General features: G+C 53.7%; 1 protein-coding gene across 1 annotated transcript; it reads right to left on the minus strand.

Moving 5' to 3' along the window:
- Window positions 1–1,141: 1,141 nt before the first annotated feature.
- On the minus strand, window positions 1,142–26,681 carry PLXDC1 (plexin domain containing 1). Its single transcript, XM_084222261.1, has 14 exons — window positions 26,550–26,681; window positions 25,228–25,352; window positions 23,594–23,734; window positions 22,656–22,725; window positions 21,878–22,000; window positions 20,452–20,570; window positions 20,237–20,336; window positions 16,840–16,935; window positions 15,569–15,650; window positions 12,190–12,247; window positions 9,696–9,831; window positions 7,003–7,038; window positions 5,650–5,798; window positions 1,142–4,184 (listed from the first exon to the last, which is right to left on the minus strand). The coding sequence occupies exons 1-14, from the start codon at window positions 26,602–26,604 to the stop codon at window positions 4,065–4,067; spliced, it is 1,410 nt and encodes a 469-aa protein (XP_084078387.1). The 5' UTR covers window positions 26,605–26,681; the 3' UTR covers window positions 1,142–4,064.

Raw genomic sequence — 26,681 nt, forward strand, 5'->3', positions numbered from 1 at the left:
TGCCTGCAGCTCCTCTCAGAGCACCAAACCCACAATTATCCTTCCAAACCTGCTCCTTGCAGCCCTTAAAAAAGCAAATTTCAAAGGGTTTTTTATCTCTTTTTTTTTTCCCTCGGTGATGTCATCTCTTTGCAGGGAAAAAAAAACCAAAAAAAAAAAAAGGGTTTACATGAGTTCTGCCAGCACAGGCTGGAAATTTTGTCAGCTTTTTAAAAAAATTTTAAAAACCTCCTGTCAATGTTTGATGGCTGAAATCAAGGAGGGAAAAATTGAGCTGAGTTTTCCTGGAAATGGGGAAAAATTCCTGCCTGGCCTGCTGGATAAACAGTGGGATTTGCAGGGTGAAGAAAGGGAATAAAGATAATGGGAGAAAGGAAGAAAAATAAACACAAAAATGTTCAGAATTGGGTTTTTCCTCAACTTTTATAACAGGAAAATTGTGGGGGGAGACGAAGGTGATTCCAGGATCCTCTGGTGGCAGCTGAAGGGAAACATGCAGGTGTTTCCTTCTCCTTTTAATCCTTTTTTTTTTTGAGGATTGTGGTGGTAATTCCCAACCCTGGAATTCTGCCCTCTCCTCATCCCATTCCTGCTTTTTGGGAGGGGAAAAAGCAGCTCCAGGCGATTCCACCCTGCCTTAAAAACACCTTTTCCCTGCAAATATCCCCCCAAAAAACCCAAATCCCCAGGTTCTTCCCCAGAAATGAAACCATCCCCATCCCTCCCTGCTGAGTGAGGCACAATAAATCCATTTAATACCCAAATTCCCAGCTCCCACTCGCACCCAGAGCTGAATTTTTCCTGGAAAATGCAGATTCAGAGCATCTATTTGAGGTTTTATTCCTCCACCCACGGGCCCTGCTGGAGCAATCTGCTCCCTCCTCGCTGTCAGGGCTGTTAATTATGGCTCAAGATGCTGCTTTGGACCTGGGGTTGCATTTCCAGGGTAAAAAAAAAATAAAAATCTGTGTTTATTTGCATTTCTGAGGTGATTTTCCCCCTGTTTTGGGAGGGTGTGGGAATAATTTTTGGACAGATTTTTAAATTGTTCTTTATTTTCTACTAAAATCGTGGATTTGTGTGTGTGTAATAATGGAATTTATCATAAAAACATCAGAATATTGATATAAAAATGGGATGTTCCTATCTCTAATTGCAGATCTGTTGCTTCTCCACTCGGAACAAAGCATCAGGATGGGAGAATTCTTTAACCCTGATTAAATTAAATTAAATGAACTCCTACCTGTTTGCATTGTTAGCACAGCTTCTCCCAGCCTGAAGGAAAAGAGGGATGAACAGGGAAAAAAAATGGGAAAAAATAGATTTATTCTTTATTTTTCTAATGGGAATAAACAGATTTTTTTTAAAAAAGGAAGCCTGGATGTGAAATTTTGCCCAGAAGTCTCAGGTTATGAACGACCTTGAAGTGATTTTTTTTTTTTAATATTTGAAGGATTCCTCACCTGAATCCTTCCCTAAATCCGGATTTTCTCCCAAAATCTCAGCTGCAGCACAAACCCCAGGGACTGGTACAATTCTTGCTCTTTAAAATCTGTTTTTCTTTAAATCTGTGGCATTTTAAAACTCTTGGATGTTTCCCAGCAGTTCCAGGGGCTGCGGGGGAAGAGCAAAACCCAAAATCTTGCTGTTCCCATGTGCAGAAAAACAGGAAAAACCAAGCCTGAAACGATTGGAATTAATAATTCAAAATTTAACCATTGGAAAAAAAGTGAAATCCAGAGAAAAACCCACATTAACTCATCACCATGACAAAGAAGATCAGATCTGGGGTAAAAAAAATGGGTGATAAATTCCCTTTTTCTTCCCACTTTGGGGAAAAAAACCAATTTTTTTAGGGTAATTTTTGATTTGGGAATAAAACTTCTGAATCTGGGCACGATCACGACTCAGCTGGAGCATTTTGGTGCTTTTATGCCAAAAAAATGGAGCATAAAAACCTCCCCAGGGGCTGCAAGAAAGTCAAATTTGGGGTCTGAGTGCCACCAAACATCCATATTTATCTGTAATTGTTCCATAAATTCAGCAGATGAGAAGGAAAATATTAATTAGACAGAGCCTGCCTGTGGCACTAATCACCAGCAGTGACAGCTGAGCCAGCCAGGGGATAAAATACACCCAAAATTTGATTATCAGAATAAATAGCTGAGGAGCAGGAGAAAATTAAAAATAAAGGGGGTGGGGGGGAGAAAAAAAAATCCATAATGCAACAAGATTTTGGGGTGGGGGAATGGAAATTTACCTCCTGCTGGATTTGGGTTTTGTGGGTTTTTTCCCTCAGTTTAGGGATTATTTTGCAGGTGAATCCTGAATTTTGGGGGCACAGAAGGAGGAGAAGAGGCTGAGGGGTCCCGGGTCAAAGCCTCTCTTGGGGTCAGGGGACCCCAAAATCCACCCAGAGCCAGGGCTCGTCCCAGGCAGGGCGAAATGGAAGCAAAATTAGGGGAAAAAACCTAAAAATGATGAGGTGAAGGGGTGGTTTTGAGGTTTCCTGCCACGTCCAGGCGCTCCTCACGGATCTGAATCCTGGGTTTAGTCCAGGATTTATCCCGGAGTTCTGTCCCCAAATCCCTCTCTGTTCCCCCTGGCCATCAGAGGATCAATTCTGGCGGAATTTCAGATTTATTGCCCCCCTCCTCTCTGTCTCCTTCAGGGCCAAAGGTCACAATTAGCAATTTAGGAAATTAATGAAGGGATTCCGGCACTTTGGGACACGGGAGGCTCGGGATTCCTTGGGATTCCTCGGGATGGATTCCTCGGGATTCTTCTGGATGGGTTCCTCAGGATTCCTTGGGATGGATTCCTCAGGATTCTTCTGGATGGGTTCCTCAGGATTCTTCTGGATGGGTTCCTCAGGATTCCTTGAGATTCCTTGGGATGGATGACTTGGGATGGATTCCTCAGGATTCCTTGAGATTCCTTGGGATGGATGACTTGGGGTGGATTCCTCAGGATTCCTTGGGATTCTTTGGAATGGATTCCTCAGGATGGATTCCTTGTAGTTCCTCAGGATCAATTCCTTGGGATTATTCAGGATGGATTCCTCAGGATTCCTTGGGATTCTTTGGGATGGATTCCTTAGGATGGATTCCTCAGGATGGATTCCTCAGGATCAGTTCCTTGGGATTCCTCAGGATGGATTCCTCAGGATTCCTTGGGATTCTTTGGAATGGATTTCTTGGAATGGATTCCTCAGGGTGGATTCCTCAGGGTGGATTCCTTGGGATTATTCAGGATGGATTCCTCAGGATTCCTTGAGATTCCTTGGGATGGATTCCTTGGGATTCCTCAGGATTCTTTGGGATGGATTCCTCAGGATTGCTCGGGATGGATTCCTCAGGATTTTTCAGGATTCCTTGTCATTCCTTGGGATGGATTCCTCAGGATTTATTAGGATTCCTTAAGACGGATTCCTCAGGATTCGTCAGGATGGATTCCTTGGGATTCCTTGGGATGGATTCCTCAGGTTTTGTCAGGATTCCTCGGGATGGATCCCTTGGAATTCCTTGAGATTGATTCCTCAGGATTCCTCTTGATGCATTCCTCAGGATGGATTCCTCGGGATGGATTCCTCGGGATTCCTTGAGATTGATTCTTCAGGATGGATTTTTCAGGATGGATTCCTCAGGATGGATTCCTTGTGATGGATTCCTCGGGATGGATTCCTCAGGTTTTGTCAGGATTCCTCAGGATGGATTCCATGGGATGGATTCCACGGGATAGGTTCCTCAGGATTCCTTGAGATTGATTCCTCCAGATGGATTCCTCAGGATGGATTCCTTGGGATTTGTCAGGATTCCTCAGGATGGATTGCTTGGGATTCCTTGAGATTTGTCAGGATTCCTCGGGGTGGATCCCTCGGGATTCCTTGGGATGGATCTCTCAGGATGATTCCTCAGGATGGATTCCTTGGGATTTGTCAGGATTCCTTGGGATGGATTCCTTGGGATTTGTCAGAATTCCTCGGGGTGGATCCCGCAGGGTGGATCCGGCAGGGTGGATCCCTCGGGGTGGATCCCTCGGGGTGGATCCCTCGGGAGAAGCGCTCAGCACTGCTCAGCCTCCACAAACCCCTCCTTCTCCTGGCTGGCCGCCTCCACCTCGGCATAGGAGCCGTGGCTGCCGTGGTTCCGGAATTTCATGGCGGGCCAGCGGTGCGGCCTCCGCTGGGGACAGAAACGGGGCAGGTGACAAATGGGACAGGGCCCTGGGCCCAGATTCCTGCTGGGAAAAGGGGGGGAAATGGGGGGAAAATGGGGGGAGAAATGGGGGGGAATTGGGGGGAATGGGGGGAGAAAAATGGGGAGAAATGGGGGGAGAAAATGGGGAGAAATGGGAGAGAAATGGGGGAGAAAAATGGGGGAAAATGGGGGGAGAAAAATGGGAGAAAATGGGGAGAAATAGGGGGAAATGGGGGGAAAATCAGGAGAAAAATGTGGAGGAAATGGGGGAAAAATGGGGGGGGTGGGGGGAGAATGGGAGAGAAAATGGGAGGGAGAAATGGGGGGAAAATGGGAAAATGGGGCGGAAAATAATGAGGAAAAAATAATGGGGGATCCAGAGACCTGAGATGGGGGAAGGACACGGATTCAGGGAATTGAGATGGGGGGGAGGACACAGATCCAGGATCCAGGATCACGGATCCAGGGATCTGAGATGGGGGAAGGACACAAATCCAAGGATCTGAAATGAGGAAAGACACAGATCCAGGGATTTGAGATGGTGGGAGGGACATGGATCCAGGGATCTGAGATGGGGAGGATGTGGATCCAAGGATCTGAGAGGGTGGGAGGGGCACAGATCCAGGATCATGGATCCAGGGATCTGAGATGGGAGAAGGACACAGATCCAGGGATTTGAGATGGAGAGGATGTGGGTCCAGGGATCTGAGAGGGTGGGGAGGACACGGATCCAGGATCACGGATTGACGGATCTGGGCTGGCTGGGAAGGACCCAGGCCCAGGACAGTGGGAGGATGAGGAGGAAGAGGAGGAAGAGGAGGAAGAGGAGGAAGAGGAGGAAGAGGAGGAAGAGGAGGATGAGGAGGATGAGGAGGATGAGGAGGATGAGGAGGATGAGGAGGATGAGGAGGATGAGGAGGATGGGAGGGTGAGGAAGGTGAGGAAGGTGAGGAGGATGGGAGGGTGAGGAGGAAGAGGAGGAAGAGGAGGAAGAGGAGGAAGAGGAGGAAGAGGAGGAAGAGGAGGAAGAGGAGGAAGAGGAGGAAGAGGAGGAAGAGGAGGAAGAGGAGGAAGAGGAGGATGGGAGGGTGAGGAAGGTGAGGAGGATGGGAGGGTGAGGAGGAAGAGGAGGAAGAGGAGGAAGAGGAGGAAGAGGAGGAAGAGGAGGAAGAGGAGGATGAGGAGGAGGATGAGGAGGAGGATGAGGAGGAGGATGAGGAGGAGGATGAGGAGGAGGATGAGGAGGAGGATGAGGAGGAGGATGAGGAGGAGGATGAGGAGGAGGATGAGGAGGAGGATGAGGAGGAGGATGAGGAGGAGGATGAGGAGGAGGATGAGGAGGAGGATGAGGAGGAGGATGAGGAGGAGGATGAGGAGGAGGAAGAGGATGAAGAGGATGAAGAGGATGAGGAGGATGAAGAGGATGAGGAGGATCCCCGGCAGGGCTGACCTCGATGAAGAAGAGCGCGGCGCTGGACGTGGGGTGGCCGCTGACGTAGATCCCGGCCAGGATGGCCCCGGCCAGCCCCAGCACGGCCACCACGACGGCCACCAGGGTGCCCGTGGGGATGGGGGCGCCCCCCGAGGGCAGGCGGCTCCCTGGGGGAAAGGACACGGTCAGCAGGCTTGCAGAAAGCTGCTACGTTTAAAATTTAAAATAAAATTACAAACTTTAAAATTAAAAAATTAAAATTTAAAAATATTTACAAATTATTAATTTTATTAATTTTAAAATTAAAAAATATTGACCAAATTTAAAATTTATAATGTAAAAATATTGACAAATTTTAAAGTTAAAAATTTTAAAATATTTACAAAATATAAAATTTAAAATATAAAAATATTGTCAAAATTTAAAATTAAAAATTTTGATTTACGAAATAGAAAAATATTTACAAAATTTAGAATTTAAAGTTCTCAAAATTTCCAAAATTGAAAAATTAAAAAAATTACATATTTTCAAAATTTACAAATTAAAAAAAAATTAAATTTATTCAAGTACTTTTTCTATTCCTTATCCTTATTCCTTTTTCTATTCCTTATCCTTTCAAGGATAAAATTATTCCAATTATTATCCTGATCCAAATAACAAATTATTGCCAGCAAAATTAAGTTTTTCAAAAAAAGCTTACACTAAGTAAAAAAAAACTTTAAATGCTATAACTGTTTTCAGTAATAAATAAAAAAAAGCAATAATAAAAATAATTAATAATAAAATAATAATAGAATATGATGATAGAATAATATATAATGTCACTATAATATATGATTGATATAATATCATATCATATCATATCATATGTTATTAGTATGATATGATATAGTATTATATTATATTATATCATATTACATCATATTACATCATATTACATCATATTACATTATATTACATTATATTACATTATATTACATTATATTACATTATATTACATTATATTACATTATATATCATATCATATCATGATAAACCCCTCATAAATCCAAACCACATAAATCAATAATAATTTTTAAAAAACCAAACAACCAAAACATAAAAATAAAATACTCAAACAATAAAACCAATTCAAACAATAAAAATATCATAAAATAATTAAAATATAATTTAAAAAATGAAATAATAAAAATAATTCAAATACAAAACTCTCATCCCAGCTTTTTTCACTGGCTGGAATTGCTCATTACTAATTGCTAATTGCTAATCAAGGTGAGGACAGGGATTGATCACTCTGGGGTCCCTGTGCACCCAAATCCAGGGAATTCCGCGTTCCCCTGGAGCAGGGAGAGGGGTGAAGGCTTTCCTTACCCTCCCCTCCTGCGAACTGGTTGAGTTTGGTGTCGTCTGAAAGGAGAAAACAGCAAAACAGAAATTCAGGAGTTTCCAGTGGTATCAGAAATCGGGTGTTTTCCACCCAAATCCTCCCCCTGGACGGGATGTGGGGCGGGTTTGAGGCTCTGTGGGAAAAGGAAGCATCTGGAAAGGGCTGGGCGGGGGTGGGGCGTGGGTGTCCCACCCGAGGTGGCACCGGGGGCGCAGATGTCCCCAGGGAGGGGTCAGGGGTCGTTCTGCTCCTCGGGGGGCTCGGAGCCCTCCCTGGGTGTCCCGTGGGGTCTGCACCCCGAACAACCCCACGGGATGGTCCAGAGCCAGCGCCGCCCCTCCGCTCCTTCTGGAAGGATCCACCAGACCAGGATCTGCCCCTCAGCCGCTCCACAGGGTGGGCATCACCCGAAATCCTGATCCTGAACTGCCAGGGCTGGGATTCCATGTCCTGATCCTGAACTGCCGGGGCTGGGATTCCAAACCCTGATCCAGAATTCCCGGGGCTGGGATTCCAAACCCTGATCCTGAACTGCCAGGGCTGGGATTCCAAACCCTGATCCAGAACTGCCAAGGCTGGGATTCCAAACCCTGATCCAGAACTGCCAGGGCTGGGATTCCAAACCCTGATCCAGAACTCCCGGGGCTGGGATTCCATGTCCTGATCCACAACTGCCGGGGCTGGGATTCCAAACCCTGATCCAGAATTCCCGGGGCTGGGATTCCAAACCCTGATCCAGAACTCCCGGGGCTGGGATTCCAAACCCTGATCCAGAACTGCCAGGGCTGGGATTCCAAACCCTGATCCAGAACTGCCAGGGCTGGGATTCCAAACCCTGACCCAGAACTGCCAGGGCTGGGATTCCAAATCCCAATCCAGAATTCCCAGGGCTTGGCCATGCACCAGAGCTCCAGGAGCAGAACCAGGGGGGCTGGGAAGGGATGAGGATCCAAAAACGGGGCTGGCTGGGGAGGGCACGGATCCAGGGATCTGGGATGGTGGGAAGGGACACAGATCCAGGGATCCTGGCTGGATGGAAGGACACAGATCCAGGGATCCTGGCTGGATGGAAGGACACAGATCCAGGGATCCTGGCTGGATGGAAGGACACAGATCCAGGGATCCTGGCTGGTGGGAAGGACACAGCTCCAGGGATCTGGGCTGGTGGGAAGGACACAGCTCCAGGGATCCGGGCTGGATGGACAGGACACAGATCCAGGGATCCGGGCTGGATGGAAGGACACAGATCCAGGGATCCGGGCTGGTGGGAAGGACACAGCTCCAGGCTGGCTGAAGAGGACACTGAGGGCCAGGCCCCGTCCCTGGTGGAGCCGCTCCTCTGCCGTTCCCCACTCCCCTCCCGCTGCAGCTGCCGTTTCTCCCTTCCAAGATCACAAATTAACTTCATGCTCTGTGTCACACAGAGCCTCTCGCTCCTTTTTTCCAAGAACCAGCGACGGGCTGGAAAACAATCTCTCGGCGGAGTTCCAACCTCCCTCCCTCTTTGCCTTTAATTGCTCCTTTCAAAGTCAGCCCTGCCAGGCAGGGGCTCGTTCCCCCACCCAGCTCCTTCCTGGCGCTGAAGGACAATTACCGACGCTCCTTTCTATTTATCCTAATTAGCACTTTGCTTTAGGGACTATTAAGCGGCCAAATTGCGGCGCTACCTGCGCCAGGCTCGGCGGAGCCGGCCCCGCGTTAATGGGATTATGGAGCTCGGGATGCCGGGGGTCTCCAGGGAAGCTCGGGGCTTTTTGTGGAGCAGCGATCCCAAGAAATGAGCGATCACCGCGGGAATTCCAGGCTGAGAGTCCTGGCACCAGCGAAATCCCAACCCCCTCTCTCTGGGATCGACCCCTTTAGGATGCCAAGGATTCTCCCACCAGGGCTTGGTTGCTCTCTGACCTTCACAAATGGATAAAAAAAAGCTGGGAAAACCCCAAAACTCTTCCCCCCGTGCCTCGCTGCCCCAATGTCACCTCTCGGCTGCCATTCCCATCATGTCCCTGGTCTCATCCCTCCCCAAGGACGGGGTTGGGACGGTGGGAGCTGCCCCTGCCCTGGGGATGGGGAATCACCTCCCAGGGATCGGGATAAGGGCTGTAGGTGTGGGGTCACCTGTCCCAGGGCTCAGGGATGGGGTCACCTGTCCGGGGACACCCCCAGGGCCGGGGTCACCTGTCCAGGGCCGGGGTCACCTGTCCAGGGACACCCCCAGGGCCGGGGTCACCTGTCCAAGGCTGGGGTCACCTCTCCAGGGCCGGGGTCACCTGTCTGGGGACACCCCAGAGCCAGGGTCACCCTTCCAGTGATACCTCCAGGGCCAGGGTCACATGTCTAGGGACAGCCCCAGAGCCAGGGTCACCTGTCTGGGGACACTCCCAGAGCCAGGGTCACCTGTCCAGGGCTGGGGTCACCTGTCCAGGGACACCCCCAGAGCCAGGGTCACCCTTCCAGGGACACCCACCGGACCAGGGTCACCTGTCTGGGGACACCCCCCGGACCAGGGTCACCTGTCTGGGGACACCCCGGGGCCGGGGTCACCTGTCCAGGGCCGGGGTCACCTGTCCAGGGACACCCCCAGAGCCAGGGTCACCCTTCCAGGGATACCCCCGGGGCCGGGGTCACCTGTCCAGGGCCGGGGTCACCTATCTGGGGTCACCTGTCCCGGACCCACCTTCGGTGGTGAGGCTGTCGAGGAAGAGCGAGGCCGTGGGGGAGGTGACAGCGCCGGGCTGCGGTGACACGGAGCTGCCCGGGGGCTCCGAGTAGTGCCCGCCCTCGGCCAGCTCCGCACAGCTCTGCTGGTCCGACTGACCGGGAAAAAAACAGAATTTGGGTTAAAAGGAGAATCTGGAGCTGGTCCTGCCCGGCAGGAATTCCAGGAGGGATCCGCGGGGTCAAACCCTGCAGGGCAGGAGGGAAAGGAGGGACCCGGAGGGAGGAGAAGGGGAGGAAAATTTGGGAAGGATTTCAGCAGGACAGGTGACAAATTCTGGGATGAATCCTGGGGACGAACCCTGGGGACAGATCCTGGGACAAATCCTGGGGACAAATCCTGGGGACAAACCCTGGGGACAAACCCTGGGGACAAACCCTGGGGACAAACCCTGGGACAAATCCTGGGGAAAAATCCTGGGGGATTTGTCCCATGTGGGTCCAGTGACCTCAAAAGGTCTGGTGACCTCTGTTCCCCTCACTCAGCCCTGTGGTTAATAGGAAATAAAGGAAATAAATTAATAGGAATTAATAGGAATTAATAGGAATTAATAGGAATTAATAGGAATTAATAGGAATTAATAGGAAATAAATTAATAGGAATTAATAGGTTAATAGGAAATAATAGAAAATAAATTAATAGGAATTAATAGGAATTAATAGGAATTAATAGGTTAATAGGAAATCATAGGAAATAAATTAATAGGAATTAATAGGTTAATAGGAAATAAATCAACCCCGTGGTTAATAGGAAATAAAGCTGAGTTTTCAGTAGGAAAGTAGAATAAAATCACTAAGAAATCACCCCCCAAAAAAACCACCAAAAAAAAACCCACCAAAAAAAACCCCACATAAAACAAAACAAAACAAACCAGAGAAAACCAAAACAAACCAAAACAAATAAACCAAATAAAAAACTCCCATTGAAATCGAAGCAAAAAAACAAAAGCCACAAAAAGCAAACAAAAATAAGAAAAAAAAAAAAAGAAAAAAAGAAAAAAAAAAAAAAAGAGAAGAGGCCAAAGCAGAAGCAGATGTTTGGTCAGAGCTGATCCTGGGGAGTTTTTGCTCGTCCCTCCCTGCCTGCAGTGAGCAAGAGTCACGCTCCAGGAGGAGGAGAAAAATGGGAATGAAGGGAAAAATGGGAATAATGGGGAATATGGGAAAAATGGGAATCAAGGGGGAAATGGGAAAAATGGGAATAAAGGGGGAAATGGGCAAAAAGGGGAAAATGGGAATAATGGGGAAAATGGGAAAAATAGGAATAAAGGGGGAAATGGGAATAAAGGGAAAAAAGGAAAAATGGGAATAAAGGGAGAAATGGGACTAAAAGGGGAAAATGGGAATAATGCGAATAATGTCAATAAAGAGGGAAATGGGAATAAAGGGGGAAATAGAAATAATGGGAATAAAGGGGGAAATGGGACAAAAGGGAGTAATAGGGGGAAATGGGGGAAAATGGGAATAAAGGGAATAAAGGGATGTAAAGGGAAATTTAAGGGGAATAAAGAACGAGCTACAGGTGTATCTCAAGGGAATAAAGGGATATCAAAAAGGAATAAAGGGATATCCAAGGGAAATCCAGGGTTATCTACAGGGAACAAAGGGAAATCCCAAGGGAAATCCCCAGGGATGCTCAGTCTAATCCAGGGCACCATGGGGTCACACATCCATTTTTTGAGCTGGGCCACGGATCTCCTGTGGCTCAGCCCCATCCCTGCCCTCAGGAAGGGACTGGGATTGGGACTGGAATGATTGGGATTGGGATTGATTGGGACTGGGATTGATTGGGACTGGGACTGATTGGGACTGGGACTGATTTGGACTGGGATAGGGACTGGGATTGGGACTGGGATTGATTGGGACTGGGATTGGGACTGGGACTGGGATTGATTGGGATTAGGACTGAACTGGGACTGGAATTGGGACTGGGATTTATTTGGATTGGGATTGAGATTGGGATTTATTGGGATTGGCTCTGAACTGGGACTGGGAGTTATTTGGACTGGGATTTATTTGGATTGGGATTTGGACAGAGATTTTTTTGGATTGGGACTGAGATTTATTGGGATTTATTGGGATTGGGACTGGGACTGAACTGGGACTGAACTGGGGCTGGGACTGTGATTTATTGGGATTGGGACTGGGATTTATTGGCACTGGGATTTATTGGCACTGGGATTTATTGGGATTGGGACTGAACTGGGACTGGGAGGGGGACAGAGATTTATTGGGATTTATTGGGACTGGGACTGGGATTGGGATTTATTGGGATTGGGACTGGGCTTTATTGGGACTGGGATTGGAACTGGGATTTTTTTGGGGATTGGGACTGGGATTTATTGGCACTGGGATTGGAATTTTTTGGGATTGGGATTTTTGGGGATTGGGATTTTTTGGGATTGGGATTTTTTGGGACTGGAATTTTTTGGGACTGGGATCTCCGGGCTCACCTGGCCGCAGCCGTAGCTCAGCCACTCCTCCCGGTACCGGTCGAAGCCACTGGAGCACCTGTGGGGGAAAATCAGGATTATCCAGGGCCAGGCTGTGGGAAAGTGAGGGAAATGAAATGTTTAAAACCCAACAGAAGATTCCCAGGGTGTGCATTGACACACAAACTTTGAGATAAGAAATGTTGGTTTATAAATAGGACTGATATTGGTGAGAGAAAAATGAAATTGGAAAAAAGTCTCAAAAAGTGGCATTAAAAATAAGACTGGATACTTTTGAGAAAGAATAAAAAGAGAGCAATTTTATATAATAAAATTTTATATATATAAAATATAAACATGTGGCAGGAGCCACGAGGGGTAATTTTAGATTATTATCTGTCGGGCATTTACAGCATGGTGTGGCTAAAACTGAGAGGCAAAAGGAGAGGGGAAATGAGGAGAAAAGGAGAGGGAAAAATGAGGAGAAAAGAGAGGGAAATTGGGAGAAAAGGAGAGGAGAAATCAGGAGAAAAGGAGAGGAAAATTGGGAGAAAAGAGAGAGAAAATGAGGAAAAAAAGGAGAGGGGGAAATTGGGAGAAAATGAGAGGGGAAATCAGGGGGAAAGGAGAGGGAAATGAGGAGAAAAGGAGAGGGGAAATCATGAGAAAAGGAGAGGGAAAATGGGCAGAAAATAGAGAGGAGAATGAGAAGAAAAGGAGAGGGAAATCAGGGGAACAGGAGAGGGAAAATTGGGAGAAAAGAGAGGGGGAAAGAAGGAGAAAGGGAGAGGGGAAATCAGGGGGAGAGGGGAAATGAGGTGAAAAGGAGATGAAAAGTTGGGAGGAGAGAGGAAATCAGGAGAAAAAGAGAGGGGAAAATGAGGAGACAAGAAGGAAAATCAGGGGAAAAGGAGAGGGGAAATCAGGAGGAAAGGAGAGGGAAATGAGGAGAGGAAATGAAAAATCAGGGGGAAAAGAGAGGGAAATTGGGAGAAAAGAGAGGGAAAACAGGAGAAAAAGAGAGGGGAAAATTAGGAGAAAAGGAGAGGGGAAATGAGGAGACAAGAAGGAAAATCAGGGGAAAAGGAGAGGGGAAATCAGGAGAAAAGGAGAGGGAAATGGGGAGAGGAAAAATCAGGGGAAAGGGAGGGGGAAGGCAGGAGAAAAGGAGACAAAAATCAGGAGGAAAGGAGAGGAAATTCAGGAGGAGAGGGGAAATGAGGAGAAATGGAGAGAAAAGTTGGGAGGAGAGGGGAAATCAGGGGAAAAGGAGAGGGAAATGAGGAGAGGGGAAATGAGGAGAGGGGAAATGAGGAGAAAAGGAGAGGGGAAACGAGGAGAGAGGCCTGGGCCGAGTCTCAGTTTCCACTCCCTGGACTTGGTGCCAGGGCAAGGCTCTGAGCCCCACGAGGTTCCCTGGGCTCCTTCCAGCAACATCTGCACAGGAAAAACACTGCAGGAGCTGCAGATGACATCAGGCAAACACCAGCCCGAAAATTCCCTGCAGGAACGGGGGATGGAGAGCAGCTCTGACCTTCTGGAAAGGCTCAAACCCCAAATAATCCCTGCAAAAATCCATTTACACCCCGGGGAAAAAGGGAGAAACCACAGAGAAACTTCTGAGATCTTTGCTTCAAGTCCAGTTCTGGGCTCAGCAGAGGTAAAAATAAAAAAAAAATTAAAAAATACAGATTTTATTGTTGAGGAGAGAGCTGGGAGCACTCGGGGTTGGAATCACGAGGGTGGGGTGGCAGCTCCAAGGCTGGGGAGGATCTGCAGGGAGATCCTCCAAGGCTGTGGAGGATCTCCATTCCCAGGACATTCCTGCCAGCTGGAATTCCCACTGGGAAGCTGAGCTGGCCCCTGGGACGTGGGGCCGGGGGACAGGAGTGACCAGCAGCAAGAGCAGCTGGGGGAGAAAGGGTTAAAGAGGGTGAGAAAGGGTTAAAGAGGGTGGAAAAGGATCAAAGGGGGTGAAAAGGGGTTAAAGAGGGTGAGAAAGGGTTAAAGAGGGTGAGAAAGGGTCACAGGAGGGTGGAAAAGGGGTTAAAGAGGATGAGGAAGGGTTAAAGAGGGTGGAAAATGGTTAAAAGAGGGTGGAAAGGGGTTAAAGAGGGGTGAGAAAGGGTTAAAGAGAGTGGAAAAGGGTTAAAGAAGGTAAAAAGGGGTTAGAGAAGGGTGGAAAAGGATTAAAGGAGGGGGAGAAGGGGTTAAAGAGGGTGAAAATGGGTTAGAGAAGAGTGGGAAAGGGTTAAAGGAGGATGAGAAGGGGTTAAAGAGGGTGAAAAGGAGTTAGAGGAGGGTGGAAAAGAGTTAAAGAGGGTGAAAAGGGTGACAAAGGGGTTAGAGGAGAGTGGGAAAGGGTTAAAGAGGGTGAGAAAGGGTTAGAGGAGGGTGGAAAGGGGGTTAAAGAGGGTGGAAAATGATAAAAGAGGGTAAAAAGGGGTTAAAGAAGGCGAGGAAGGGTTAAAGAGGGTGGCAAAGAATTAAAGGAGGGTGAGAAGGGGTTAAAGAGGGTGAGAAGGGGTTAAAGAGGGTGGAAAAGGGCTGAGATGGAATTCCCGGAGGAGCCGCGGCTGCCCCGGATCCCTGGCGGTGTCCCAAGGCTGGGAGCACCCCGGGACAGCGGCACTGGTGGCACTGGGGTGGCACTGGGGTGGCACTGGGGTGGCACTGGGGGGCCCTCCGAGGTCTCTCCCACCCCAAACCATTCCAGCCCTCCCCGATCCCGTTTGGCAGAGCCCGGAACTGGGAACGAGCGGGACAAGGACGGGTTCGAACAAAGCCCAGCCTAAACCTGAGCCAGGCTCGAGCTTTGTCCCCAAAGCCACGCCAGGACGGGACTGTCCCCTCGTACCGCCCTGCTCAGGGGTGTCCCAGGGACCCCGAGCTGCTCGGGGGGGCTCCGGGGACGGGGAGGGGGTGGCAGGAGCCCTCGGCACAGGATCTGTGTTTCTGGGTCCCCTCCCCTGCCGCCAGCTCTCAATAAATCCTCAATCTCATTAAATCCGCTCCGCGCAGCCCTGCCCGAGCTGGAGGAGAGCAGGGACAGCTCCGCGTCCTCCATCCGAGCCCAAAAAATCAGAAAATTCCTCCCCCGCAGCTTTGCCGGCCCCGTTCCTGCCGGGCAGGGACTGTCCCCAGCGCTGTCCCCTCCCTGCCCTGCGCTGACCCCAGCCCCAGTCTGGACAAATTTCTGCCGTTTTTAAGCTCACTGACAAAAATCCCAGTCCTGCCTCAGGTCCCAGAAGTAAAAACCCCCAGGAAATGCAGCTTTGGAGCGGCTTGGGATTGGAGATCGGGTCAAGGGCAGCGCCCCGAAAAACAACAAAAAAAGGGGAAATGATCCCAAAAAACAAAAGGATGGGGCAGCAGGCAGGGGAGGGGACGGGGGCAGCACCTCTGCAGGACGTGGCACCAGCTGCAGTTGAAGGTCAGCTCCGAGCTCAGGCACGTTTCACAGCTCTGGTGCTGCAGGCAGGCTGCGAAAAAAGAGAGAGGGGAGAGGAGAGGGGAGAGAGGGGAGGAGAGAGGGGAGAGGGGCTCCAGTCTGGTGGGGCAGCAGCTCCCTGGCCACAGAGAGAAACACAAATTCCCCAAGCACCGTTCAGGACAGACTCAGCTGCTCCTCAGGGACCCCAGGATGGGCTGGAGACCCCAAGATGGGATGAGCTGGGGACCCCAGGATGGAGTGAGCTGCTCCTCAGGGACCTCAGGATGGGCTGGAGACCCCAGGGTGGGGTGAGCTCCTCCTCCTCAGGGACCCCAGGACAGGCTGGAGACCCCAGGACAGGCTGAGCTGGGGACCCCAGGATGGGGTGAGTTGCCCTCTGGGGACCCCAGGAATGGCTGGAGACCCTCGGGTGGGTGTGAGCTGCTCCCCAGGGACCCCAGGACAGGCTGGAGACCCCAGGACAGGGTGAGCTGGGGACCCCAGGGTGGGGTGAGCTCCTCCTCAGGGACCCCAGGACAGGCTGAGCTGGAGCCCCCAGGGTGGGACTGAGCTGCTCTCCAGGGACCCCAGGACAGGCTGGAGACCCCAGGGTGGGGGTGAGCTGCCCTCTGGGGACCCCAGGACAGGGTCAGCTGCTCCCCAGACACCCCAGAACAGTCTGAGCTGCTCCCCAGGGGGGGTTTGAGCAGCTCCCTAAGGACCCCAGGATTGGCTGGAGACCCCAGGACAGGCTGGAGACCCCAGGATGGGGCTGAGCTCCTCCTCAAGGACCCCAGGATGGGGTGAGCTGCTCCATGGGGACCCCAAGACAGGCTGAGCTGCTCCCCAGGGTGGGACTGAGCTGCTTCCCAGGGACCCCAGGACAGGCTGGAGACCCCAGAATGGGGTGACCCCCTCCCCAGGGACCCCAGGATGGGGTGAGCTCCTCCCTGGGACCCCAGGACGGGGTGAGCTGCTCCCCAGGGTGGGACTGAGCTGCTCCCTGGGGACCCCAGGACAGGCTGAGCTGCTCCCTGCTGACAGCACCCCATCCCTCCACCACCCCCCAGACCCCCAACCCCAGGAGCTGGGCAGCATCCCCCCCCCAGCACCCCCAGCCCTGCCTTGGCTGCCTGCTCAGGCTGGAATGCAGAACCTGCTGGGGTTTGTGGGGGGCATTTGGGGTGCCCAGGGGGTTGTGGGGGGCATTTGGGGTGCCCAGGGGCAGTGGCACTCACTGGGCAGCGGGGTGAACTCCACAGCAGACTGGCTGCTGATCCTGCTGGTGTCCAGCTCCACGCGGTGGTACTCGTAGATGGTGCGGCGCCGGGACTCTGCAACAGAGCTGGGCTTGAAACCGGGCCTAAATCCCCCTGCCCAGGGCTGGGCTGGGCTTAACCCCCCTGCCCAGGGCTGGGCTGGGCTCTGGGGGAGCTGCTGGAAGGCACAGGTGGCCCCAGGTGTGGGGTTGGAAACGGATTTGTAGGAAATTCTCAAAAGCTGCCAGGAGGGAGGATGGGTTTGGGTTTGTGGCAGGGGAATACCCAGGAATTAAGGGGAAAAACTGAAGAATAAAACTTTTTCTTTTTGTGTGGATCAGGGCAGGACTGGCAGCTGGGAGCAACATTTGTGACATTTCTGGGGTGGAACCACAGGGACACGTCCTGCTCGAGGGCAGCAGCATCCCCACCCCTCCTGGCACACCTGGAACTGCTCCCCCATCCAGGTACCCCCTCCCTGAGCACCTGGAACTGCTCCCCCATCCCCTCCTGGCACACCTGGAACTGCTCCCCCCCACCTGGGCTACCTGCCCACGCTCTCCAGTGCCCCCCACTCCTCATCTCCTCTCCCACCCTGAGACCCCCAAAGCGTTTGGGGAGAGGCTGCCCCAAATCCACGAGCCCCAGCCTGGAAGGTTTGGGCTCAATCTCCTTCTTCAGGGAGGAAATTTGGATTGCAGCCTCACTTTTCAGCCTTTTTCTAGCAGAATTCTGACCCAAAAATGATTGTGGGTTTTTTAAATGAGTGTCCGTGCACAAACCTTGAGATAAGAAATGCAGGGTGCAGCAAAAGCTGAAAAGCCAAAAAAAAAACCACTAATAATGTTCTGTAATTAGGAAATAATTGGCTTCTGATTGGGATGGCAGGAATTACAACATCTGTATCGCCTCACCCTTCACATGAGAGCGAAAACAAACATTTTTCAAAATAAAAGTTTTTCAAATTCCTCACAGCTGTCCCGTCTCTGGGTCAGAAAAATAAATTCACCCAACAGGTTGGGAGGTGCCAGGGCACAGGAGGGGCTCAGAGCCCAGCCCAACCCAGCCGAGCCCGGCTCAGCCAAGCCCAGCCCAGCCAAGCCCGGCTCAGCCAAGCCCAGCCCAGCCAAGCCCAGCCCAGCCAGGGGCCGGGCTCCAGCCCCGAGCCGCTCCCAAACAGCTCCAAACAAACATCCCTCGGCTCTGACTCACTCCCCCTGATGCCTCAGGTTTTAATTTTTATATTTTTTTAGATCCTGTGCTGATTTAGTGTGTGGGTCTGGGCTTTATATTATGGGATGGAGAGCTCTGTGCACAGAGCAGGGAGACAAAACAATTCCTGCTCCAGCTGGGCACCAAGGACAAATGAGCCAAATCTCAGCCCAGGAGCACAAACACCGTGGGTTGAGGAGAGAAAAACAAAAAGGATGGGACTGGATGGGCTAAATCTTAATTGGATAATTAACTCCAATATGCAAATGGAGCAGAATTGATCAAAGTGAGAGACCCCGTGAGCGGTGTGGCATTTTGTGACAATTTTGGTTCATTTTGGGACCATTTTGGGACCATTTTGGGACCATTTTGGTTCACCTTGGGCTCAGCCCTGGCTGGGCTCTGGTGCTGCCCCAGGTGGATCCCTGGATGAGATCCTTTGAGTAAATCCCTGCTTTATTCTGTAATTCTGCCCTCAGTTCCAGCTCAGCCTTCTCAAGGCACCACCCTCCGCTCCCAGGGCTCCTGCAGCTGCTTCCCCCCAAAAATCTCCCCCTGCCCCACCCTCCAGCGGGGTCTGTCCCTGCTCGGGGTGGTGACACCGCCCGGGTGCTCCCCTGGCACCGCCTTTGTCACCGCGGTGGATCGGGGAGGAGCAGGACGAGCATCCTCCGCTGCTCCGCATCCCCCAGCCCTGCTCCTCCTCCTCCTCCTCCTCCTCCTCCTCCTCCTCTCCACCCGGCTTCCCCCGGCCCGGGAGCTCCGCGGGGACCGAGGGAGCGGCCCAAGGAGGGGAGGGGAGGGCGGGAGCACGGAACAAACCGGGGCCAGATGGCTCCGAAGGAACGGGGAGGGGCAGGGCTGGGCTCTGCGCGGCTGGGGAGGCTGGGAGGGAATTTTTGGGGAGCCCCGAAAAACACACGGGGAATCAGCATCCTCACATGCCAGGGATGAGAGCACGATTGTGTTTTTTTTTTTTAAATGAGTGTCTGTGTACCAACCTCGAGATAAGAAACGCTGACTTTGAGGCATTTATGGTGCAGCAAAAGCTGAAAAGCCAAAAAACGCTTCTGGTGTTTTGTAATTAGGAATTAATTGGTTTCTGATTGTGGTGGTGTGAATTATTACATCTGTATTGTCTCACCCTTCACATGAGAGGGAAAACAGAATAAAAGGTTTTTTTAATGCCTCTCAGTTGTCCCATCTCTGGGGGCAGCTGCAGACCCCCCCAAAGCTCCCATCTCCGTGGGGAGGGGGCACCCTGCACCCCCCGAGCCTCCTGTCCACCTGCAGCTTCCTTTGGAATTGAGGAAGGATTGGATTTCCCTCCTCTTCCTCATCAGCTGGGAATCAGGGAAAAGCTCCTGGGGATGTGTGAGGCCATGGGGAGATGCATACCAAAAAGGGGTCCCAAAAAGGGATCCCAAAAAGAAATCCCAAAATGGACCCCAAAAAGGAATCCCAAAAGAGAACTCAAAAAGGGATTCCAAAAAGGGATTCCAAAAAGGGATTCCAAAAAGGGATCCCAAAAAGGGATCCCAAAAAGGGATCCCAAAATGGACCCCAAAAAGGAATCCCAAAAGAGATCTCAAAAAGGGATCACAAAAGGGATCCCAAAGTGGACCCCAAAATGGGATCCCAAAATGGGATCCCAAAATGGGATCCCAAAAAAGGGATCCCAAAACGGACCGCAAAAAGGGATCCCAAAAGAGATCTCAAAAAGGTATTCCAAAAAGGGATCCCAAAGAGATCCCCCAAAGGGATCCCAAAAAGGGACCCCAAAATGGACCCCAAAAAGGGATCCTAAAAAGAGAGAGATCCCAAAATGACAGCGATACCAAAAAGGGATCCCAAAATGAGAGGGATCCCAAAAAGGGATCCCAAAAAGAGATCCTAAAATGGACCCCAAAATGGACCCCAGAGAGAAATCCCAAAAAGAGAGAGATCCCAAAAAGAGAGGGATCCCAAAAAGAGAGGGATCCCAAAAAGAGAGGGATCCCAAAAAGGCTCACAGGGAAAACGAGGGGCGCGCAAACCCCGCAGCCCTCCCGACCCTCGCTGGGAACCCGAGCAGGGCGTTCCCCCACCCTGAAATCCCCCCCAGATGAGGATCCCAGCCCTCATCCCAGCCCTGTCCCTGCGGGATCGGCTCCCCCGCACTCACCCGGCACCTCGGGGGAAGGGTTGAGCACCATGAAGGCGTCGGAGAGCCCGGCCTTGACGGGGTGCTGGCTGGCACTGATCTGCAGCACGGGCACGGGGACCTGCCGGGGACAGAGGGGACACACAGGGGACACAGAGGGGACACAGAGGGTGGGACACGTCCCGGGAATGTCCCAGCCCCCTCCCAGCCCCATCCCAGCCCCATTCCTCCCTCACCTCCTTGTAGCCGAAGACGATCCTGCCGCTGCTGTGCAGGGCGGCCTGGAAGGTGAAGCTGCCCACGTCCTCCCTGCCCTGCAGGTAAACCTTGTCCCACTGCACCACAAAGAGCGTCCCTGCGGGCACCAGAGCGGCTCAGACCTTCCCTCCATCCCCTGCTCCATCCAAAGGGCAGCTCAGCCCCCCAGCCTGAGGTACCCGATGGGAGCAGAGCGAAACTGGGTGGGAGAGGGATGGAGAGAGGGATGGGAGAGAGAGGGATGGGAGAGAGAGGGAATGGGAGAGAGAGGGAATGGGAGAGAAGGGGATGGGAGAGAAGGGGATGGGAGAGAAGGGAATGGGAGAGAAGGGGATGGGAGAGAAGGGGATGGGAGAGAAGGGGATGGAAGAGAAGGGGATGGAAGAGAAGGGGATGGGAGAGAAGGGAATGGGAGAGAAGGGAATGGGAGAGAAGGGGATGGAAGAGAAGGGGATGGAAGAGAAGGGGATGGAAGAGAAGGGGATGGAAGAGAAGGGGATGGGGAGAGAAGGGGATGGGGAGAGAAGGGGATGGGGAGAGAGGGATGGAGAGAGGGATGGAGAAAGAGAGGGAATGGGGAGAGAGGGATGGAGAGAGGGATGGGGAGAGAGAGGGAATGGGGAGAGAAGGAATGGGAGAGAAGGGAATGGGAGAGAAGGGGATGGAAGAGAAGGGGATGGAAGAGAAGGGGATGGGGAGAGAAGGGGATGGGGAGAGAAGGGGATGGGGAGAGAAGGGGATGGGGAGAGAAGGGGATGGGGAGAGAGGGATGGAGAGAGGGATGGAGAAAGAGAGGGAATGGGGAGAGAGGGATGGAGAGAGGGATGGGGAGAGAGAGGGAATGGGGAGAGAAGGAATGGGAGAGAGAGGGAATGGAAGAGAGAGGGAATGGAAGAGAGAGGGAATGGGAGAGAGAGGGAATGGGAGAGAGAGGGAATGGGAGAGAGAGGGAATGGGAGAGAGAGGGAATGGGAGAGAGAGGGAATGGAAGAGAGAGGGAATGGGAGAGAGAGGGAATGGGAGAGGGATGGAGAGAGGGATGGGGAGAGAGGGATGAGGAAAGAGAGGGATGGGAGAGAGAGAGATGGGGGAGAGGGATGGGGAGAGAGAGGGATGGGAGAGAGAGGGGATGGGAGAGAGAGTGGATGGGAGAGAGGGATGGGAGAGAGAGAGGGGATGGGAGAGAGAGGGATGGGGAAGAGAGAGGGACGGGGAGAGAGAGGGACGGGGAGAGAGAGGGACGGGGAGAGAGAGGGACGGGGAGAGAAGGAACTTCTGATCCACTCCTGCCTCGGCAGTGACAGAGCAGAGCTGAACAGAGCAGAGCTGAGCAGAGCTGAGCAGAGCTGAGCCAGGTGTGTCCCCGCCCTCCTGGCCGAGGGAGGGGCAGGGGGCTGCACTCACCGTTGTCCAGGTACCGCACGGTGGAGTCCCGGGAGTAGCTGGGGTTGAAGTTGGCCATGAGCGGGGCGATGTACTGCGTGGCCGTGAGCATGCGGTGGATGACGTCCCCCGTGAAGATAAAGCCTGAGTGGGCAGGGGATGAAGCTCACCTTCCTCCTTCCTGCCCCACCCATCCCTTTCTTTAGGGATCCCCTCTGGATTTCCTCTCTGACCCCCCTGTGCCCCCCCAGTCTCTGCAGGAGCAGAGGGAGCAGCAGCTGCTGACTCCCCAAAGAGATTTGGGGTGCAGGGAGGGGTTGGAAGGGCTGGGTCCCGTTCTCTGAGCTCCCTGGGGCTCAGGGATGGGGGGTTGAGGGTAGAGCCAGCGCCAGAGCCGTGTCCAGGCCCTGCTGTGGGCATCGCAACACAATGCATCCTCCCCATCCCATCCCATCCATCCCAGCCCGTACCATCAATCCCATCCCATCCCATCGATCCCATCCCACGGATCCCATCAATCCCACCCCATCCCATGGACTCCATCCCATCCCATGGATCCCATCCCATCCCAAGGATCCCATCCTATCCCACCCCATCCCATCCCATGGATGCCATCCCATCCCATCCCACGGATCCCATCAATCCCATCCCATGGATCCCATCCTGTCCATCCCATCCCATCCCATCCCATCCCATCCCATCCCATCCCATCCCATCCCACGGATCCCATCCCATCCCATCCCACGGATCCCATCCCATCCCATCCCACGGATCCCAGCCGCGTCCCGGCCCCGCTCACCGCCGGTGGCGATGGTGACCTGCCGCAGGAGGTGGCCGTAGAAGGGGAAGTCAAAGGACAGGACAACCCTCTGTGGGGTGGGGAGAGGGACAGACAGACACACTGAGCCCTTGGGAAAACCGGGAATGGGGAGAGAGGGATGGGGAGAGACAGAGAGAGGGAATGGGGAGAGAGGGAGAGAGGGATGGGGAGAGGGGCCTGCATGCTCCTTCCTCCCTGGGACAAGCAGGAGGCCACAAACACTTCCCAAACCCTGGAGCTCCCCAAGCCTCTCACAGGGCCCCCAGTGTCCCTGGGCCACCCCCGCCAGGCTGGGGGACACAGGGACACTGTGGGGCTCACCCAGGGGACACGGGGACAGTGTGGGGCTCACCCAGGGGACAACTCGGGGCTCACCCAGGGGACACAGGGACACTGTGGGGCTCACCCAGGGGACATGGGGACAGCCAGGGCTCAGCCAGGGGACATGGGGACACTGTGGGGCTCACCCAGGGGACATGGGGACAGTGTGGGGCTCACCCAGGGGACACGGGGACACTGTGGGGCTCACCCAGGGTACACGGGGACAGCATGGGGCTCACCCAGGGGACACGGGGACAGCATGGGGCTCACCCAGGGGACGTGGGGACACTGTGGGGCTCACCCAGGGGACACAGGGACACTGTGGGGCTCAGCCAGGGGACACGGGGACAGCGTGGGTCTCACCCAGGGGACATGGGGACACTGTGGGTCTCACCCAGGGGACAGTGGAGGGCTCACCCAGGGGACACAGGGACAGTGTGGGGCTCACCCAGGGGACACGGGGACACTGTGGGGCTCACCCAGGGGACATGGGGACACTGTGGGGCTCACCCAGGGGACACTGTGGGGCTCAGCCAGGGGACACGGGGCCAGCGGGGCTCACCGAGGGAGGGGACACGGGGACACCCGGGGCTCACCGAGGCCTGCCGGTGCGTGTTGGAGAGGATCCCGTGCACCCGGACGCGGCTCCCGTTGCCGGCCAGCTCCACCCAGAGCCCCCGGGCCCGCGCGTCCCCCGGGCCGTAGAGCCGCGACACGTAATAGCTGTGGTTGTCCTCCTGCGGGGACACGGGGGGACACGGGGACAGGGTGGCACGGGGGACCCGCGGGGTGGGAGGGCGCCAGATGCACAGCAGGGATAAATCCGGGGAAAATCGGGGGAAAATCCGGGGAAAATGCAGGATAGCGTGGATAAATCTGGGGGAAATTCAGAATAAATCCAGCGTGGAAAAGCAGGGATAAATCCAGGAAAAATCCAGGAAAAATCTGGGGGAAATCCGGGAAAAATGCAGGAAAAATCCGGGAAAAATCTGGGAAAAATGCAGGAAAAATTCAGGAAAAATCCGGGATCAATCCAGGAAAATCCAGGGATAAATCCAGGGAAAAACCTGGGATAAATCCTAGAAAAATCTGGGATAAACCCAGGAAAAATCCGGGATAAAACCTGGGGAAAATCCCAGAAAAATCCAGGATAAAGCCAGAAAAAATCTGGGAAAAGTCCCGGAAAAATGCGGGATAAACCCAGGAAAAATCTGAGATAGACCCAGGGAAAATCCAGGACAATGTATTTGTTTGGGTTTAGGGTAAAGTTGGGTAAGAATTTTTGAAGGGTTTTTTTAGAAAGTAGGTTTAATTTGGGTTTGTTTTTTTTTAATAGGTTTGGGGTTATTTAAATAGGTTTGGGGAAAAATATTTTTTGGAGAAAAGTGGAAAAAATTGTTTCTTAAATAATAACATTTGAATATTAAATAATAAAATAAATAATAAAATGCCCCCAAACTTGGGGTAATTTTGGGAGGAGAGAGGGAAAAACCCCTCCAGGCCCTGCAGAGGGTGACATGCACCTGTGACCTTGTCCGTGGCCCCAATCCAGGGGCAGATCCCAAAAACTGGATCCCAAAAATTCCCAAAACAGGAAATTGCTGCTTTTCCCTCCACAAGCACCATCACACCCTCCCTGCGGTTCCCCAGCATCTCCAAAATATCAGCGCTGCTTTTGGGGTATTTTTAAGCATTTCCACATTGGGATTTTTCATGGTTCCTCTCCGTGCCCGAAGGATGAGCTGGAGCAGAGTAAAAGCCGCTTTGTCCCCTGAGTGCCACCAAAACCAGCGGGACGTGTCACCGTCCTCCAAAAACCTCTCCCATCCCCCGCCGAGAGCGCAGGGAACTCCCGCGGCTGCCACAATTAACCCGCAGCTAATTGAGGGCGGGTAATTAGGCTGGGAGAGCCGGGGGAGGTGTCCCACAAGGTGACACCAACAGAGGACCCCCCTCGACACCAGGGGACAGCGGCGTTGTCCCCGCGTGTCACCCGCACAGCGAAGCACGGGCAGGGCTGGGAGGGATCCCGGGGCTGTAATTATCCGCTCTGGGGTGTAATTATCCTCTCTGGGGTGTAATTAACCCCTGTGGGATGTGGGATCCAGCCCCGGAGCGGAACTGGGGACAGCTCTGGGGGCGGGAGCGGGTCCGGAGCGGGTCCGGGCGGGGGTCGGGGCACAGATGCGGGCGGGGGTCGGGGCGGGGGTCCCCACGCGGGGACACTCACCACGATGCGGGTCTCGTTGGCGGGCAGGGTGTCGATGGCCAGGCTGCCACCCCCCAGGTCCTGGCTGATTCGGGTCCCCTCGGCCGCGTCCCGAGCCCTCCGTGCCTCGCTGCCGGGGGGGCGTCCTGGGGACACACGGGGAGGGGTCAGCGGCACCCCCAGGGGGTCGTGTCCCCCGTGTGACACCAGTTTGAGGGGGCTGAGGCTCCGCGAGCAGGGATGGAGAGGCGGGGGTGGCCGCAGGTGCGGGGACAGGTGACAGCGACCGCGGCCAGGGGAGGACAGCTGGGGACAACACCCGCCAGTGGCGGTGGCAGCCCCCGCACGCAGCAGCGCGACCCCAGCAAGAGGAAAGCGACACAAATGTGGCACCGGTGTCCTCGATGTCCCCAAGCATCCCCAGCTGGGACGGGGTCCGGGTGTCAGGGCAGGTGCCAAAAACCGCCTCCCTCCCCCCTCCACGCATCTCCCCAGCCCCGCGGAGGCCGGAAACACGGCTGGGGAGAGGGGGGAGGATAAAAAAGGCATTTGGGACCAAATCTGCCGAGAATCAGGAGGTTTCTGGCAGCGCAGCGCGGCGCGGGCGGAGGCGGTGGGGACGGCAGCTCGCCCACGGCGGGGACACAGCCGGGACGTCTGTCCCCAAGCGGGGACACTGCACAGCTCCCCCCGCCCGTGGGAGCGGGGTCCCACCGCCACCCCATGGGAGTCAATCGCTAATTGCTGCCTAATGAGCTCCCGGGGCTGCGTTCTGCTCCCGGGTCTCCGGGAGGGGAAACTGAGGCAGGGGGGGGAGCAGGGCTGAGCTGGACGTAGAGGCAGAGGGGGGCTCTGTGCCTGGGGGTCACACCTACCATCCCTTGGGGGCACAGGGGGGTCCAGCCCCCCCAGAGAGCAGAGACACCCCCCCCCCCCCCCCCCCAAGGCTCCCCAAAATCTCACCCGGACAGCGCCAGCCGTGCCACGGGGGTGGGGCGGGGGGGGATCCTGCGTAGGGACCCCCCAGCAGCGGGGACAGCCCCCCCCCGCTCTGTCCCAGCGCTGCCCAGCACAGATGGGGGGTCCTGGCACCCCAATTTGGCTGCGGAGATTTTGGGGCAGGGGGGAGCACGGGGTGGGGAGCGGGACCCCCACTCGCGGGGCGCAGCGGGACACGCACCTGCGGGCTGGGGGGGCACGGAGACACCCCCAAAGCACAGCAGGGAGGGGGGGGCACACCGACCCCCGGGACCCCCAGACAGACCCCCAGGGCACGGCTGGGACCCCTCTGCACCCCCAATCCCGACCGTCCCCCCGCAGCTCGCCCCCCCAGCCCCCCGTACCTGCGCCCAGCGCCCCGCGGAGCAGGCAGAGCAGGAGGAAGCCCCCCCAGAGCATGGTGGGGGTCGGGGGGCTCAGCGCCCCGCCATGGGCCGGGACCCCCGGGAGCCGCGCACCGAGCGGAGCCGGAGCCG

The sequence above is a fragment of the Fringilla coelebs genome, assembly GCF_963513975.1.
Source record: "Fringilla coelebs genome assembly, chromosome: 27".
Lineage (NCBI taxonomy): Eukaryota > Metazoa > Chordata > Aves > Passeriformes > Fringillidae > Fringilla > Fringilla coelebs.